We start from the raw sequence: 14,848 nt of genomic DNA, 5'->3' as shown, positions 1-14,848 counted from the left end.
CAGATCAAATGTCGGTATATAAAAACAAACAAAATAAATAAATAAAGCACTCATCTTCAGTGTTGTGATTAATGATGTCACCAAACTGCCTTGATGAGGTGAGTCACTCTCATGGACAGTTACTGAGCAGTAAATTAGTCCTCTGGGCAGCACTTTCCACTACTCTTTCTCATATGAACAGAAGGTATCAGGGTAATGGTAAGTCAGATGCATGTAGAGCACTGCTTGGTAGAAATTGAGGAGTTTTATCAGTCATCTGTTTTGCCATCCGTATCCTCCAGCCATACACCACATTGTCGCATTTGAAAATTGTGCTGGTGTGAAATGTCTGCTACTGTAAATCCATCAGATATTGTTTTTAGCTTCATGGATATTTTCCCCTCCTTCCTTTGGCACCCTGTAGCCGAGATGAGAGGAAGTGGATTGAAAAGCAGAACAGGGCAGCACGAGCTCAGCGGAAAAAGGAAGAAATGAACCGGATCCGGACACTAGTTGGTGAGCGGGAAGAAAGTGGGAGCCGGTGTCTGAAGGAAGGAGGGAGAGAGGTCACTGACCTGCTGTTCCTTCTCTTCCCCGCCAGACAGTGCATACACCAGTGACCCTAGGATCAAGAAATTCAAGGAGGAAGAAAAAGCCAGGAAAGAGGCAGAAAAGAAAGCCAAGGTCGAGGCCAAACGAAAGGAGCAAGAAGCCAAAGATAAAGTAGGTTTAGATTTCTTCAGTGGCATGAAGAGAAATTCCTTGTCTTCTACTCACCGTTCAGTGGCTTCCAGGCTGAGCAGTATTATCTGTGCACCTCTGACTTGCTTCACCTTCTTCCATGTAAGAGGGGAAACTCTGTTCCCTGTACGTACCCAGATCAGTCCAGTCCAGACTCGTGAGTTTATTCATCCCTGCCAGCAGATGGAGACAGAGAAAGCTTCACTGACACTACTTGATAAGCCCCAGTGCTACCTGCAGTACCTCAGTATTTCTCTGTCTCCAGCAGATGGTAGCTGGTGCATAAACCTGCAGTCTTCGGTCACTTTTTTTTTTTTTTTACTTTTTCTGGTGAGCCTTCCTCCAAGGAGTTTAGTTCCCGAGGGGACCCTTTCCCTGTTTGGTTGAGGTGGACTAGCTGGAGGTTGGTGACCTTTTTGTATGCTCGATCCGGGTTGATCCGTGGGGTATAAATCTGGTGGTCCAGATCCCTTCCCTCCACTAGCCTGCTCCGGCAGCTTTCAGCTCCTTTTTTCTTCAGGGGTTTTTTCTCTCCTGGTTTGCTTGTGGCTGAACTGTGCTGGACAGCTCCCTTCAGCCTTAGGAGAGGAGTTCCCCATGCTATTTTTTATTTCAGTTTGGTAAAGTTTAAAAAAAAAATCAGCTCTACAAACTTAATTTTTTTTTCTGATTAGGGTTTTTCTTTTTTTTTTCCCTAACACATTGAGGGGAATGATTTGCGGCTCGCCTTGCCACACTTGTGATGCGGTCCCAGCGTGTCTCAGCTGTGCCGGCCCGTGCTCTGCGTGCATTTCGGGGCCCTCCCTCCTCCCGATGTTTGCGAAATGTAGGAAAATTGAGAGGCGCGCGGCAGCTGTGGTCAGGCCCGATATTGCTGCTGCCGCTGATTGAGTTGGGCCTGCTGGCTCCCTCGTGGAGGGAGCGGCGGCCATTTTGAATGCTGATTCGCGTGTGCCATGTTCGGAAGGGGCGGGGGATCTCCCTCTGCGGCTTTCCCTGGTCCACCCGAGTCCCCTAGAAAGACATGGGAGTTCAGTGGGGGCTAGTAGGCAAGATGAGCTAGCTCCGGGGCCTGTGGGGGATCAGACCCTTTCCTTGCCTGTGGCTTCTTGCCCGTTTTTCCCTGATTTTATACTCCTGCTTCACCAGGCTTATCTGGCTCAACAGGAGGGTATGGGATGTCAACAGTTAGCTCTGGCATCTCTGGGTCCGTGCCCCCTGCCTTCAGGTTCTGCAGCGAGGATCAATCGGTCGCGAGACTTAAGACCCTCTGGGGTTCAGCGTTTGTTGCGTCCAGGGTGGACGGCTGAGGAATTAGCGGTCTCAGGCTCCCCCTCCCCCCCCAGGGATATGGTGGCAGTGTCGGGAGCACTCAGCGATGATCAGGGGCCACTTGACATTCTGAAGGGGGATGACCCTAAAATTCTCGGGGGGGTTCCGGAGGGAGAAGTTGGTGCCTCTACTCCCTTAGGTTCTTGAGGAGCTGGGGTTGAAAGCCCCTCAGGAGGTTCCAGATATAGAAGGAGTGCATCCTGTCCTCTATGGCCTTAGGGTTCCTCCGACCGCATTTCCCTATCACAGGTCCATGAAGCAGTTGGTGGAGCGGAGTGGAATTCCCCAGACTCCGGTTTAAGGGTGGGAAGAGCGATGTCGAAACTCTATCCTTTACCTGCGCAAACATTGGAGCTATTTGCGCTTCTGAAGGTAGACGCGGCGGTTTCTGCGGTGACTAAAAAGACCACTACTCCGGTTGCGGGCGCTGTGGCCCTTAAGGATGTTCAGGATTGGAAGTTGGAGCTTCATCTCACAAGGATTTTGAGGGGGCTGAGGGCCACCATTTGCTCCAGTTTTATGCAGAGGGCCTGTCTGTGCTGAGTTCAGAGTTTTCAGGACGGGCAAGCGCAACCGGGTTCCGAGGCTTCTAATGCAGATTGCGTGGAGGCGTCTGTCGCGTACGTAGCGGATGTTCTCTATGATTTGGTGCGTTCATTGTCTTGGATTATGGGTTCCATCATAGCGGCCAGGCATTTGTTATGGCTTCGTAATTGGTCCGTGGATATGTCTTCTAAGTCCCAGTTAGGTTTGTTACCCTTCAAGGGGTGCCTGTTGTTTGGGGAGGATTTGAAACAGCTGATGAAACAGGTGGGCGAGACAAAGGTGCATAAGTTACCAGAGGACAAGCCTCTGAATAGGCAGGCTTTTCAGTCCCGGTCGCATTTTAGGGACAGCAGAAGACCTTGTCCAACTAGAGGTTCCGCAGCATCACAGAAACCATTTCCACCTCGAGGCCTGGCTTGGGGTCAGTCCTTTCGGGGCGACCGGAGGCCTTTCAAGGCTCCTATGGGTGGGGGAGCTACAGGGGCCAAGGCCTTCCAATGAGGTGAGGCCAGTTCACTCTGCCGTTCCCTGAATAGGAGGTTGCCTAGCGCGGTTTTATGGGGAGTGGACCAAGGTTACGCAGGATCAGTGGGTCCTCAGTGGATTAAGAGACAGTTGCACGTTAGAGTTTGCGTGTCCCATTCACGTCCTGTTCCTAGTCTCTTCCTGCAAGTTTTCGGAAAAGCATCGCACAGTTCAGGAGACTTTGCACAGTTTGCGCGACTTAGGGGCAGTAATCCCAGTTCCTCTGGACAAACAGGGCGCAGGTCGATACTATATTTCATGGTGCCAAAGAAAGAAGGCACATTTCGCCCCGTTTTGGACCTCAAGCGAGTAAATGCACCATTGGAGGTCCAGCGGTTTCGCGTGGAGACTTTGTTTAGTGATTGTGACTGTGTGCAACCAGGAGTTTCTGGCTTCCCTGGATCTGATGGAGGCGTATCTTCATATACCTATTCGTCAGGATCACCAGCGCTGCCTGAGATTTGCAGTGCTGAATCAGCATTTCCAGTTCCAGGCTCTCCCCTTTGATCTGGCCACAGCTCCCTGCACATTCACCAAGGTTATGGTGGTGGTGATGGCGGCGGCTCTTTGGCCTGAGGGAGTGCTGGTGCACCCTTATCTTGATTGGCTTTTCAGTCCCGGTCGCATTTTAAGGACAGCAGAAGATCTTGTCCAACTGTTGGATTGACTGATTCAGGAGAAGTCATTAGACGGGTGTCACGCCGCAGTGCAAAATGTTATTTGCCTGCTAGAGTCTCTCGGCTGGGTGGTCAATCGGGCAAAGAATCACTTAGAAGCATCTCAGACACTCGACTACCTCGGGGCTCGTTTCAACACGAGGCAGGGCAAGGTGTTTCTCACAGAGGAGAGAATGACCAAGTTACATTCACAAGTTCGGCACTTGTTGGGCATTGAGGGTACCCTGAGCCTGGGATTTTTTGCAGGTACTGGGGTCAATTGCCTCCATTTTGGAGCTAGTGCCGTGGGCCTTCGCACATATGCGACCGCTTCAAAGGGCTCTGTTGGAGAGGTGGAATCCGCTGTCAGAGGCCTTTCTTCAACCGGTCTTGCTGGATGTGTCTGCACAGGTCAGCCTCTCATGGTGGCTGCAGTCATCCAATCTACAGCGTGGTGTCAATCTGGAGCTTCCGGATTGGGTGGTTCTTACTACCGATGCCAGTCTCTCTGTTGGGGGGTGGTCTGCGAATGGCAGTCAGCCCAAAGCACTTGGTCTTCAGAAGAAGCCTCGTGGCCTATTTAATCGGTTGGAGACCAGGGCAGTGCGGCTGGCACGCCTCACCTTCCTCACTCGGTCAGGGTTCTGACGGACAATGCAACGTCAGTAGCTTACATCAATTGTCAGGGTGGCACCAAGAAATGGGGGGGGGGCCTGGATGCTCAAGAGCTGTTTCACTGGGGGGGAACAGTACTTGGTTCAGTTATCTGCGTCTCATATTGCAGGCATCGACAACATCCAGGCCGATTTTCTCAATCGCAAGAGCTTAGATCCAGGCAAGAGGAATTGGCAGATTCAGCAATGCAGCTCATCCAAAACCGGTGGGGTTGTCCTCATGTCGATTTGATGGCGACTCGGCTCAATGTGAAAGCACCTCGGTTTTTCAGCCACAGGAGAGAGTACGGGACCAAGGGGGTCGATGCTCTGGCGGTACCCTGGCCTCGGGGGGTATCCTGCTTTGTTTTCCCCTCATGGCCTCTGGTGGGCAGGCTGTTGCGTCAAATAGAAAAGCATCCAGAGGATGTGGTGCTAGTAGCCCTGGAGTGGTCTTGTCGGCTGTGGTTTGCAGATCTCGTCAATCTAGCAGTGGACAGACCGCTACACCTCAGTCACCTTCCGTGTTGTCTCAATCAGGGACCCATATTTTCCGACCAGGCAAATTGCTTTTGTCTAGCAGCTTGGCTTTTGAGAGGCGATGCTTGAAGTGGAAAGGATACCCAGAGGTGGTGATCTCCATGCTTTTGCGGGCTAGGCAGAAGTCTACTTCCCTCTCGTACATTCGGGTTTGGAAGGTTTTTGAGGCTTGGTGTATGACCAAAGGGATTCTGGCGGTTCGCGCCTCATTGTCCCATGTTTTGTCTTTCCTACAAGAAGGTTTAGCTAAAGGCCTTGCCTTTAACTCTCTTAGGGTGCAGGTAGTGGCTCTAGCCTGCTTACAGGGAAAAGTTGAGGGCTACACCTTATCGTCCCATCTTGATGTGCTGAGGTTCCTTCGGGGAGTTAAGAATTTGCATTCTCCGGTGCGGAAGGTCTGTTCCCCCCCCCCCCCCCCCCTACAAGAAGTTGTAGTTTTGTTTTGTTTTTTTTTACATAATATTTTGGCTTGGGTACAGATCAATACTGAGGTACTGCAGGTAGCGTCAGGGCTTGTCAAGCAGTGTCAGTGAAGCTTTCTTTGTCTCCATCTGCTGGCAGGGATGAATAAACCCAGGAGTCTGGACTGATCCGTGGTACTACAGGAGTGAAAATTAGCAGGTAAGAACCAATTTTCCTTTATCCACTGAACTCTCCAAGTAAGATTCAACTGTAGCCCTGTTCTTTTACAAGAAGGCCTAGTGAGAATGTATCATTTAGCTCTGGAGACTATGTGAGAGAATACATATTTTTAGTGTATTCTGTGCAGCTGTCTCCCAGCTTATGATATGTAACACTAGATAGAAATGTAATACTTCATTTATTTACTGCTGGTGAGATTCGCCGCGATTGATTCAGATGCATACTGGGATATAGCTGCCCCGAGGCTATATTGGGAAATTCACTGTACTAGAAGGGAGGAAATCTCCTTAGCAGAATCTGTAGAATTAGGAATGTAAATGCTGTGGGTGGAAGGCTGACATTTCCTATAGCTGTGGGATTGCTCTGATTACCCTGGTTAGTTTTTGTTTTAGGCGGTGGGCAGTGATAGAAATGGGAAGTGATTTCCTTTTATTTTATATGCATAAATTTGAAAATTACTTAAAAAAATTATCCAGAAAATGTTTACTGTTTGGATCTGTGATTGTATATGATCCAGTATGCAGTAAAATGCTGATGCCTTCATAATAGGTTTGGTGAGAGTAAAGAGAAAATTATACATTACATATTTTTCTTATGAGTTAATGTTGCTACATCTGAGTTTTGTGTACTATATTTTGGTAGTTTTTATTTTAGGCATAAAAAATCAGAAACAGGGCTTAAATCATGATTTTCGAATGACAGGAGCTATCCTGATGGTTTCAGTGTACCGGAGCTGAGAAAACTTACTTGCCTGAAGTGCATGCCCCAAGTGCTGAGGTGGTGTGTACTAAAAATTGGCAAAATCATTTGTCTGGTTGGTCAAAATAAGTTGAATCGGATCGGCTAATTCAGCTTTAGCTTTCTCTGAACTGGAGGTGTGCCCCAATCTACATGGAGAGCAGTGGCTCTTCTCTTGGTCTGGGTTTCAGGTTCTCTACAAGGCATATGCAGGAAAGAGATTTGCATACATTAGAGAAGCAATGTGTGTAAATACTGCAGACATTTTCATTGAGAATAAACTGTTCGCACAAAGCACAGCCATGGTGTATCGATTTATGCCATATAAAATTAAATTTTATTTCAAGATGGCATGTGCTCCAGGCTACAATTAAGTTCTGGAATTTGTTGCCAGAGGATGTGGTTAGTGTAGCTGGGTTTAAAAAAGGTTTGATAAGTTCATGGAGGAGAAGTCCATAAACTGCTATTAATCAAGTTGACTTAAGGAATAACCACTGCTATTACTGGCATCAGTAGCATGGGATCTACTTAGTGTTTGGATACTTGCCCATGTACTTATAGCCTGGATTGGCCACTGTTGGAAACAGGCTGTTGGGCTTGATGGACCCATCTTATGTTTTTAAGAGTTTAAGAAAAAAAAAAAAAGAGGTTTGCAGCAACAGCGTTTGGGCTGTTCCTTGCTGCTTAGGGCAGGCCTGGGCTGGGAAGGAAGTGATTTTTGAGGGGGTGAGTAGTGGCGGGCAACTCAGGGAGCTGAAGACTGCGTTTGCCTGTGTCCCCACGCTGCGACCATGCAGTTTTTTCACGGCGTTTTAGCAGGCCAAGCCGTATGTATTCAAGATGGCGCCGATGCCAGGTTCCCAGCACAAGGAAAGCATGCTGTTTCTGCAGCTTGCTTCGGGGGTAGCTTAATTCAGAGGCATTATGCTGCGATTGTGCCTCTGGCAGTGAGGGGGGCCTCTGGGTGGACCGAGGCCAGAAGAAGGACCATGCGGTCTTAGGGTCCTTTGTCAGACTCTACAGGAAGTCTGGAGGGCCTCTCAGGCAGGAGGAAAGCATCAGCTAGGAGCAGGACTGACCTGGAGCACAGGAACTCCCCTCCCCTGTTGTTGCCGGTGATTCCATCAGGAGAAGAGTTGGGAGAGGAGGATGAGGTGGCTAGCCCTGGGTCAGATGAGGAAGAGGATAACTGATTTTACACAGATTTTGTCCAAGAAGAGTGCGGGATCTAAGTGGGCTGTGAGCCATCAGTCTCACCCTGCTACGAAGGCACCAAGGAACTCTTTGGTCAGGGGGTCAGGAGACCACCTGCGTCAGATGGGCCTTGACTACCCTGGAGGGGATGGTGGTTCGGAAGATCCAGGTAATGACTCTGGGGTCACTCCAGGGGTGGATCCTGTGGACCCAGCGGATCCCGCAGTGAATATCGATCAGGGCGTGGATAAGCACATGGCAGATCCAGAGGAGGTTCTGGTAGCTGAAGGAGATGACCCCCATGTGGTTCAGCTGTTCTGTAAGGAGGAGTTGAAACCACTTATTCCCCATGTCCTGAAGGAGCTGGGTATTAAATTGGTGTAGGAGGAGTCAGAGGGGTGAACCCAGGCTTGGTTGGCTTTTGGGGCCCTCTAAAAGTGTTTCTGCTCCCGAAAAAGATCAAGAAGCTGGTAATCTGGGAATGGGATTTCCCAGAGGTGGGCCTGAAGATGGCTAGGGCTATGGCGAAGTTGCATCCTCTAATGGAGGAAGTTCTTCAGCTGTTGGAGTTGCCCAAGGTGGATGCTTTGGTTTCAGCGGTAACCAAGAAGACAGTTATCCCTGTGGCGGGTTCATTGGCGTTTAAAGGACACACAGGACTGTAAGCTGGAAATTCACCTGAAGCGGATGTTCGAACTCTCGGCTTTGAATCTGCGAGCTACGATGTGTAGTAGCCTTATGCAGAGGGCGTGTTTGCGCTGGGCTAGAAGTCATAAGAACATGCCATACTGAGTCAGACCAAGTGTCCATCAAGCCCAGCATCCTGTTTCCAACAGTGGCCAATCCGGGCCATAAGAACCTGGCAAGTACCCAAAAACTAAGTCTATTCCATGTTACCGTTGCTAGTAATAGCAGTGGCTAATTTCTAAGTCAACTTAATAGCAGGTAATGGACTTCTCCAAGAACTTATCCAATCCTTTTTTAAACACAGCTATACTAACTGCACTAACCACATCCTCTGGCAACAAATTCCAGAGTTTAATTGTGCGTTGAGTGAAAAAGAACTTTCTCCAATTAGTTTTAAATGTGCCACATGCTAACTTCATAGAGTGCCCCCTAGTCTTTCTATTATCCGAAAGCGTAAATAACCGATTCACATCTACCCGTTCTAGACCTCTCATGATTTCTCAGGAGAAGTCCTCAGCAGACGCTAGTTCTGATAGCCAGGCAGCTCAGGTGGAGGCTGGAATTGCTTATGAGGCGGATGCTCTTTATGACCTGATTCGGACTTTGGCCAGGATTATGGTCTCAGCACGCCGTTTGTTGTGGTTGCGAAATTGGTCGTCTGACATGTGGTCGAAGTCTCAGCTCTGCAATCTTCCCTTCAAGGGAAAATCGTTGTTCAGGGAGGACCTGGAACAATTGATTAAGGTGCTGGGAGAGGCAAAAGGTCGTAATTTGCTAGAGGACAGGAAGACCGCCTGAAAGATTTTTCCACCTTGTTCCCATTTTCAGGAAGGATGACAATTTTGATGACTGTTTAGTTCCCTGAAGGATTCTGTGCCAGTGACGGGGCAGAAACAGGGAATCTGGATGATAGGAGTCCTTTTGAGGTGCCCGTAGAACTCCCAGAGAGAGCTCTGGCCAGGGGGCTGGTGGCAATATGGCTTCTCAATGAAGCCAGCGGAGTCCACTCTCTTGATGTGGCAGTTGGGGGCCTGTCTGTCACTGTTTTATGAGGAGTGGACCAGAATTACCTCGGATCAATGGTCAGCATGGCTTTACCCAGGGCAAGTCTTGCCTCACAAATCTGCTTCACTTTTTTGAAGGAGTTAATAAACATGTGGATAAAGGTGAACCGGTAGATATAGTATACTTGGATTTTCAGAAGGCGTTTGACAAAGTTCCTCATGAGAGGCTTCTAGGAAAAGTAAAAAGTCATGGGATAGGTGGCGATGTCCTTCCGTGGATTGCAAACTGGCTAAAAGACAGGAAACAGAGAGTAGGATTAAATGGGCAATTTTCTCAGTGGAAGGGAGTGGACAGTGGAGTGCCTCAGGGATCTGTATTGGGACCCTTACTGTTCAATATATTTATAAATGATCTGGAAAGAAATACGACGAGTGAGATAATCAAATTTGCAGATGACACAAAATTGTTCAGAGTAGTTAAATCACAAGCAGATTTTGATAAATTGCAGGAAGACCTTGTGAGACTGGAAAATTGGGCATCCAAATGGCAGATGAAATTTAATGTGGATAAGTGCAAGGTGATGCATATAGGGAAAAATAACCCATGCTATAATTACACGATGTTGGGTTCCATATTAGGTGCTACAACCCAAGAAAGAGATCTAGGTGTCATAGTGGATAACACATTGAAATCGTCGGTTCAGTGTGCTGCGGCAGTCAAAAAAGCAAACAGAATGTTGGGAATTATTAGAAAAGGAATGATGAATAAAACGGAAAATGTCATAATGCCTCTGTATCGCTCCATGGTGAGACCGCACCTTGAATACTGTGTACAATTCTGGTCGCCGCATCTCAAAAAAGATATAATTGCGATGGAGAAGGTACAGAGAAGGGCTACCAAAATGATAAGGGGAATGGAACAACTCCCCTATGAGGAAAGACTAAAGAGGTTAGGACTTTTCAGCTTGGAGAAGAGACGACTGAGGGGGGATATGATAGAGGTGTTTAAAATCATGAGAGGTCTAGAACGGGTAGATGTGAATCGGTTATTTACTCTTTCGGTTAGTAGAAAGACTAGGGGACACTCCATGAAGTTAGCATGGGGCACATTTAAAACTAATCTGAGAGAGTTCTTTTTTACTCAACGCACAATTAAACTCTGGAATTTGTTGCCAGAGAATGTGGTTCGTGCAGTTAGTATAGCTGTGTTTAAAAAAGGATTGGATAAGTTCTTGGAGGAGAAGTCCATTACCTGCTACTAAGTTCACTTAGAGAATAGCCACTGCCATTAGCAATGGTTACATGGAATAGACTTAGTTTTTGGGTACTTGCCAGGTTTTTATGGCCTGGATTGGCCACTGTTGGAAACAGGATGCTGGGCTTGATGGACCCTTGGTCTGACCCAGTATGGCATTTTCTTATGTTCTTATGTTCCAGAGGTAATAAGGGACAGCTATATGTTAGAATTTTCTTGCCCTGTCAGGGTTGTGTTTGTGATATCTCACTGTGGGGCAAGAGGAAGGCAACAAGCGACTCGAGCCACATTGGAGCGCCTTCAGGAACTAGCTGCGATAGTTCGGTTCTGACGATGGAATGAGGTCATGGAAGGTATTCAACTTACTTTGTCATTCCAAAGAAGGAGGGGTTCTTTCGTCCCATTCTTGATCTGCAGAATGTAAGTGTCTCTCTGCACGTTCCCCATTTCCATTTGGAAAGACTGCTAACAGTTATAGTGGCGGTTCATTAAGGAGACTTTCTGGCGTCTCCGGACTTGATGGAAGCCTATTTCTACATACCCATCAGTGCAGAGCATCAAAGATTCCTGTATTCCATCCATTGAACCTATTTATAAAATTTGTATATACTACTCTAAATCAAACTGTTAAAATTCTTGGTACTCTTTTATGAACCTAAGCCATGTTGTTGCCACTATCACTTGTTACCTGTTACTCTTGCCTGATTCTAAGCCATGTCATTATTACTACTTTTAACCCAAATTATATTGTTACAGACGATACAAAGTTTCAATGTAAAATAAGAAGCCTAACTCTAACTCTTATTGAACACTGTTGTAATGTAAACCGTAGTGATATGCCAGATCGAACATCGGTATATAAAAACAAACAAATATTTAATGGTCCTGGAGCAACATTTCCAGTTTTGTGCCCTCCTGTTCTTCTGGCGACGACATTGCACACATTCGCAAAGGTGATGGTGGGGATGACAGTGGCTCTCTGCAGGGAGGAGATCCTGGCTCATCTTTATCTGGACAACTGGCTGATTCAAGGAAAATCGGAGGAAGAATGTTGATAGTTGGTACTGAGGATGCTGGATCTGTTCAATCCTTGGGTGGTCAATTGAGCAAAGAATCACCTGTGCCCTACCCAGACACTGGGATACCTGGGGGTGAGATTTGATACCCGTATTGGCAGAGTTTTTCTCGCTCCTGAGAGGATTCAGAAGTTGCAAGCTCCGGTGGGACGGTTGCTGCAGATGTCAGTCCCCAGGGTTTGGGATTATCTTCAGGTGCTTGGGTCGATGGCATCTATCTTGGATTTGGTGCCTTGGGCCTTTGACCACATACATCTTCTCCAGGGGTGCTGCTATCGCGGTGCAATCCATTGTCAGAGGAATTTCATCGGCCATTGCCGCTGCTGGGGGTCTCCAGGTCCAGTCTCTCTTGGTGGCTGTGTCAGCCCAATTTGGAAAAGGGGGTGGATCTGGAGGTTCCGTACTGGAAGGTGGTGACCATGGATGACAGCCTCAAGAGTTGGGGAGTGGTTGCCAGGGACAGTTAGTGCAAGGTCTGTGGTCACCAGCAGAAGCAGCATTGTCTATCAATCATTTGGAAATGAGGGCAGTGTGCAGAGCGTTGTTGGCGTTCCTTCTGCTGGCCCTGGGTCAAACAGAGCTTTTTTCAGCCAATGTCACTACAGTGGCATATGTCAATCAGTAGGGGAGAATGAAGAGTTGCTCAGTGGCCCTGGGTGGAACTAAATTTGAAGGGGATAGCCGCATCTCATGTGTCGGGAGTAGACAAATGTGCAGATGGACCATCTCAGCCGGCAACAGCTGGACCTGGGAGAATGGGAGTTGTTGATGGAAATCTTCAGTCTTATCTGCTTGCATTGGGGCACTCCAAGCCTGGATCTGATGGCGTCCAGGAGCAATGTCAAAGTGGCAAGTTTTTTCAGCTGCAGACAAGAGGTCAGAGCCGAGGGCATAGATGCTCTGGTTCTTCCTTGGCCTACAGTGATTCTTCTGTTCCCCTTGTGGTGTCTAATAGGCCGGGTGTTAAGCTGCATTGAGAGGCATCCAGACCAAGTGGTTCTGGTCACTCCAGAGTGGCCATGTCACCTGTGGTTCCTGGATTTGGTACAGCTCGCAGTGGACGGGCTCCTGAAGTTGGCTCATTTGCAGGGACTGTTAAGACAAGGTCCTATTTTCTCGGATTGGGTGAATCTCTTTTGTCATGCTGCTTGGCTTTTGAGAGGAGACGTTTGCAATTGAAGAGTTACTTGGAACTAGTGATTTCCACTTTGCTTCAGGCTAGGAGGCTGGCCACGTCTATGGCATATGTCCGGGTATGGTGTATGACAACTATTGTGTGGAGGAAGGCCTTGACCCGTTGCGGGTGGATATTCCACTGGTGTTGGCATTCCTGCAACACGGCCTTTCCAAGGTCTTAGCTTACAATTCCCTGTGGGTTCAGGTAGTAGAGGTACGCTCTGAGGGAGGTAGTTGGCTTCACATCCAGATGTAGTGAGGTTTATGAAGGGGATCAAGCATCTGCTTCCACCAGTGCATAGGTTGTGTCCGGCGTGGAGTTTGAACTTAGTTTTGCGGGTGCTTTGTAGGCCTCCATTTGACTTGTTGAGGAAGGCATCATTGAAGGTAGCTTTTCTGATAGTGATTTGTTCAGCTTGAAGAATTTCGGAGCTGCAGGCTTTGTCCTGTAGGGAGCCCTTTTTGAGAATCTTGGGAGTGTTATTGCATACTGTTCCCTCATTCCTACCTAAGGTGGTTTCCTGTTCTCAACTGAATCAGATTATAGAATTTCCTGCTTTCCTGAATTGGATGGCCAAGGAGCTCCATTTGTTGGATATTCGTCGAGTGCTGTTGCGTTATTTAAGAACATAAGAACATGTCATACTGGGTCAGACCAAGGGTCCATCAAGCCCAGCATCCTGTTTCCAACAGTGGCCAATCCAGGCCATATGAACCTGGCAAGTACCCAAAAACTAAATCTATTCCATGTTTCCGTTGCTAGTAATAGCGGTGGTTATTATCTAAGTCAACTTAATTAATAGCAGGTAATGGACTTCTCCTCCAAGAATTTATCCAATCCTTTTTTAAACACAGCTATACTAACTGCACTAACTACATCTTCTGGCAACAAATTCCAGAGTTTAATTGTGCGTTGAGTGAAAAAGAACTTTCTCCGACTAGTTTTAAATGTGCCACATGCTAACTTCATGGAGTGCCCCCTAGTCTTTCTATTATCCGAAAGAGTAAAAAACCGATTCACATCTACCCGTTCTAGACCTCTCAAGATTTTAAACACCTCTATCATATCCCCCCTCAGCTGTCTCTTCTCCAAGCTGAAAAGTCCTAACCTCTATAGTCTTTCCTCATAGGGGAGCTGTTCCATTCCCTTTATCATTTTGGTCGCCCTTCTCAATCGCAACTATATCTTTTTTGAGATGCGGCGACCAGAATTGTACACAGTATTCAAGGTGCGGTCTGAACATGTCTAACCAGTCTAACCAGTTGTCTAACCAGTTATTCTTTCCTATCTCTTCCTTCTTCTCCAAGTTCTGTGACCCTTGTTAATTGTAACTGTTTCCTTCGATCACCACAGTTTTAGTTTGATGTATTTAATGCACCCCGTTTCATGTAAACCAGCAAGATATGTCCTCATGATTGCCGGTATATAAAAACCTTAAATAAATAAATAATTAAATAAAATAAGCATGGAGTGATACAGAGGCATTATGACATTTTCCGTTTTATTCACCATTCCCTTTCTAATAATTCCCAACATTCTGTTTGCTTTTTTGACTGCCGCAGCACACTGAACCGATGATTTCAATATGTCATCCACTATGACGCCTAGAGCTCTTTCTTGGGTAGTAGCACCTAATATGGAACCTAACATTGTGTAACTATAGCATGGATTATTTTTCCCTATATGTATCACCTTGCACTTGTCCACATTAAATTTCATCTGCCATTTTGATGCCCAATTTTCCAGCCTCACAAGGTCTTCCTGCAATTTATCACAATCTGCTTGTGATTTAACTACTCTGAACAATTTTGTACTATCTGCAAATTTGATTACCTCACTCGTCGTATTTCTTTCCAGATCATTTATAAATATATTGGAAAGTAAGGCTCCCAATACAGATCCCTGAGGCACTCCACTGCCCACACCCTTCCACTTAGAAAATTGACCATTTAATCCTACTCTCTGTTTCCTGTCTTTTAGCCAGTTTGTAATCCACGAAAGGACATCGCCACCTATACCATGACTTTTTATTTTTCCTAGAAGCCTCTCATGAGGAACTTTGCCAAATGCCTTCTGAAAATCCAAGTACACTATATCTACAGG

General features: G+C 47.1%; 1 protein-coding gene across 1 annotated transcript in view; it reads left to right on the top strand.

The window, feature by feature from the left end:
• DNAJC2 (DnaJ heat shock protein family (Hsp40) member C2) overlaps positions 1-14,848 on the top strand; it is a 127,509-nt gene that overhangs the window by 46,009 nt on the left and 66,652 nt on the right. The window contains 2 exon segments of the mRNA XM_029615459.1: positions 404-495; positions 581-702. Coding sequence (XP_029471319.1) covers positions 404-495; positions 581-702 — 214 coding nt within the window.

The sequence above is a fragment of the Rhinatrema bivittatum genome, chromosome 9, assembly GCF_901001135.1.
Source record: "Rhinatrema bivittatum chromosome 9, aRhiBiv1.1, whole genome shotgun sequence".
In the NCBI taxonomy this organism is placed as follows: Eukaryota; Metazoa; Chordata; class Amphibia; order Gymnophiona; family Rhinatrematidae; genus Rhinatrema; species Rhinatrema bivittatum.
This window is presented reverse-complemented; position numbering and strand designations above follow the sequence as displayed.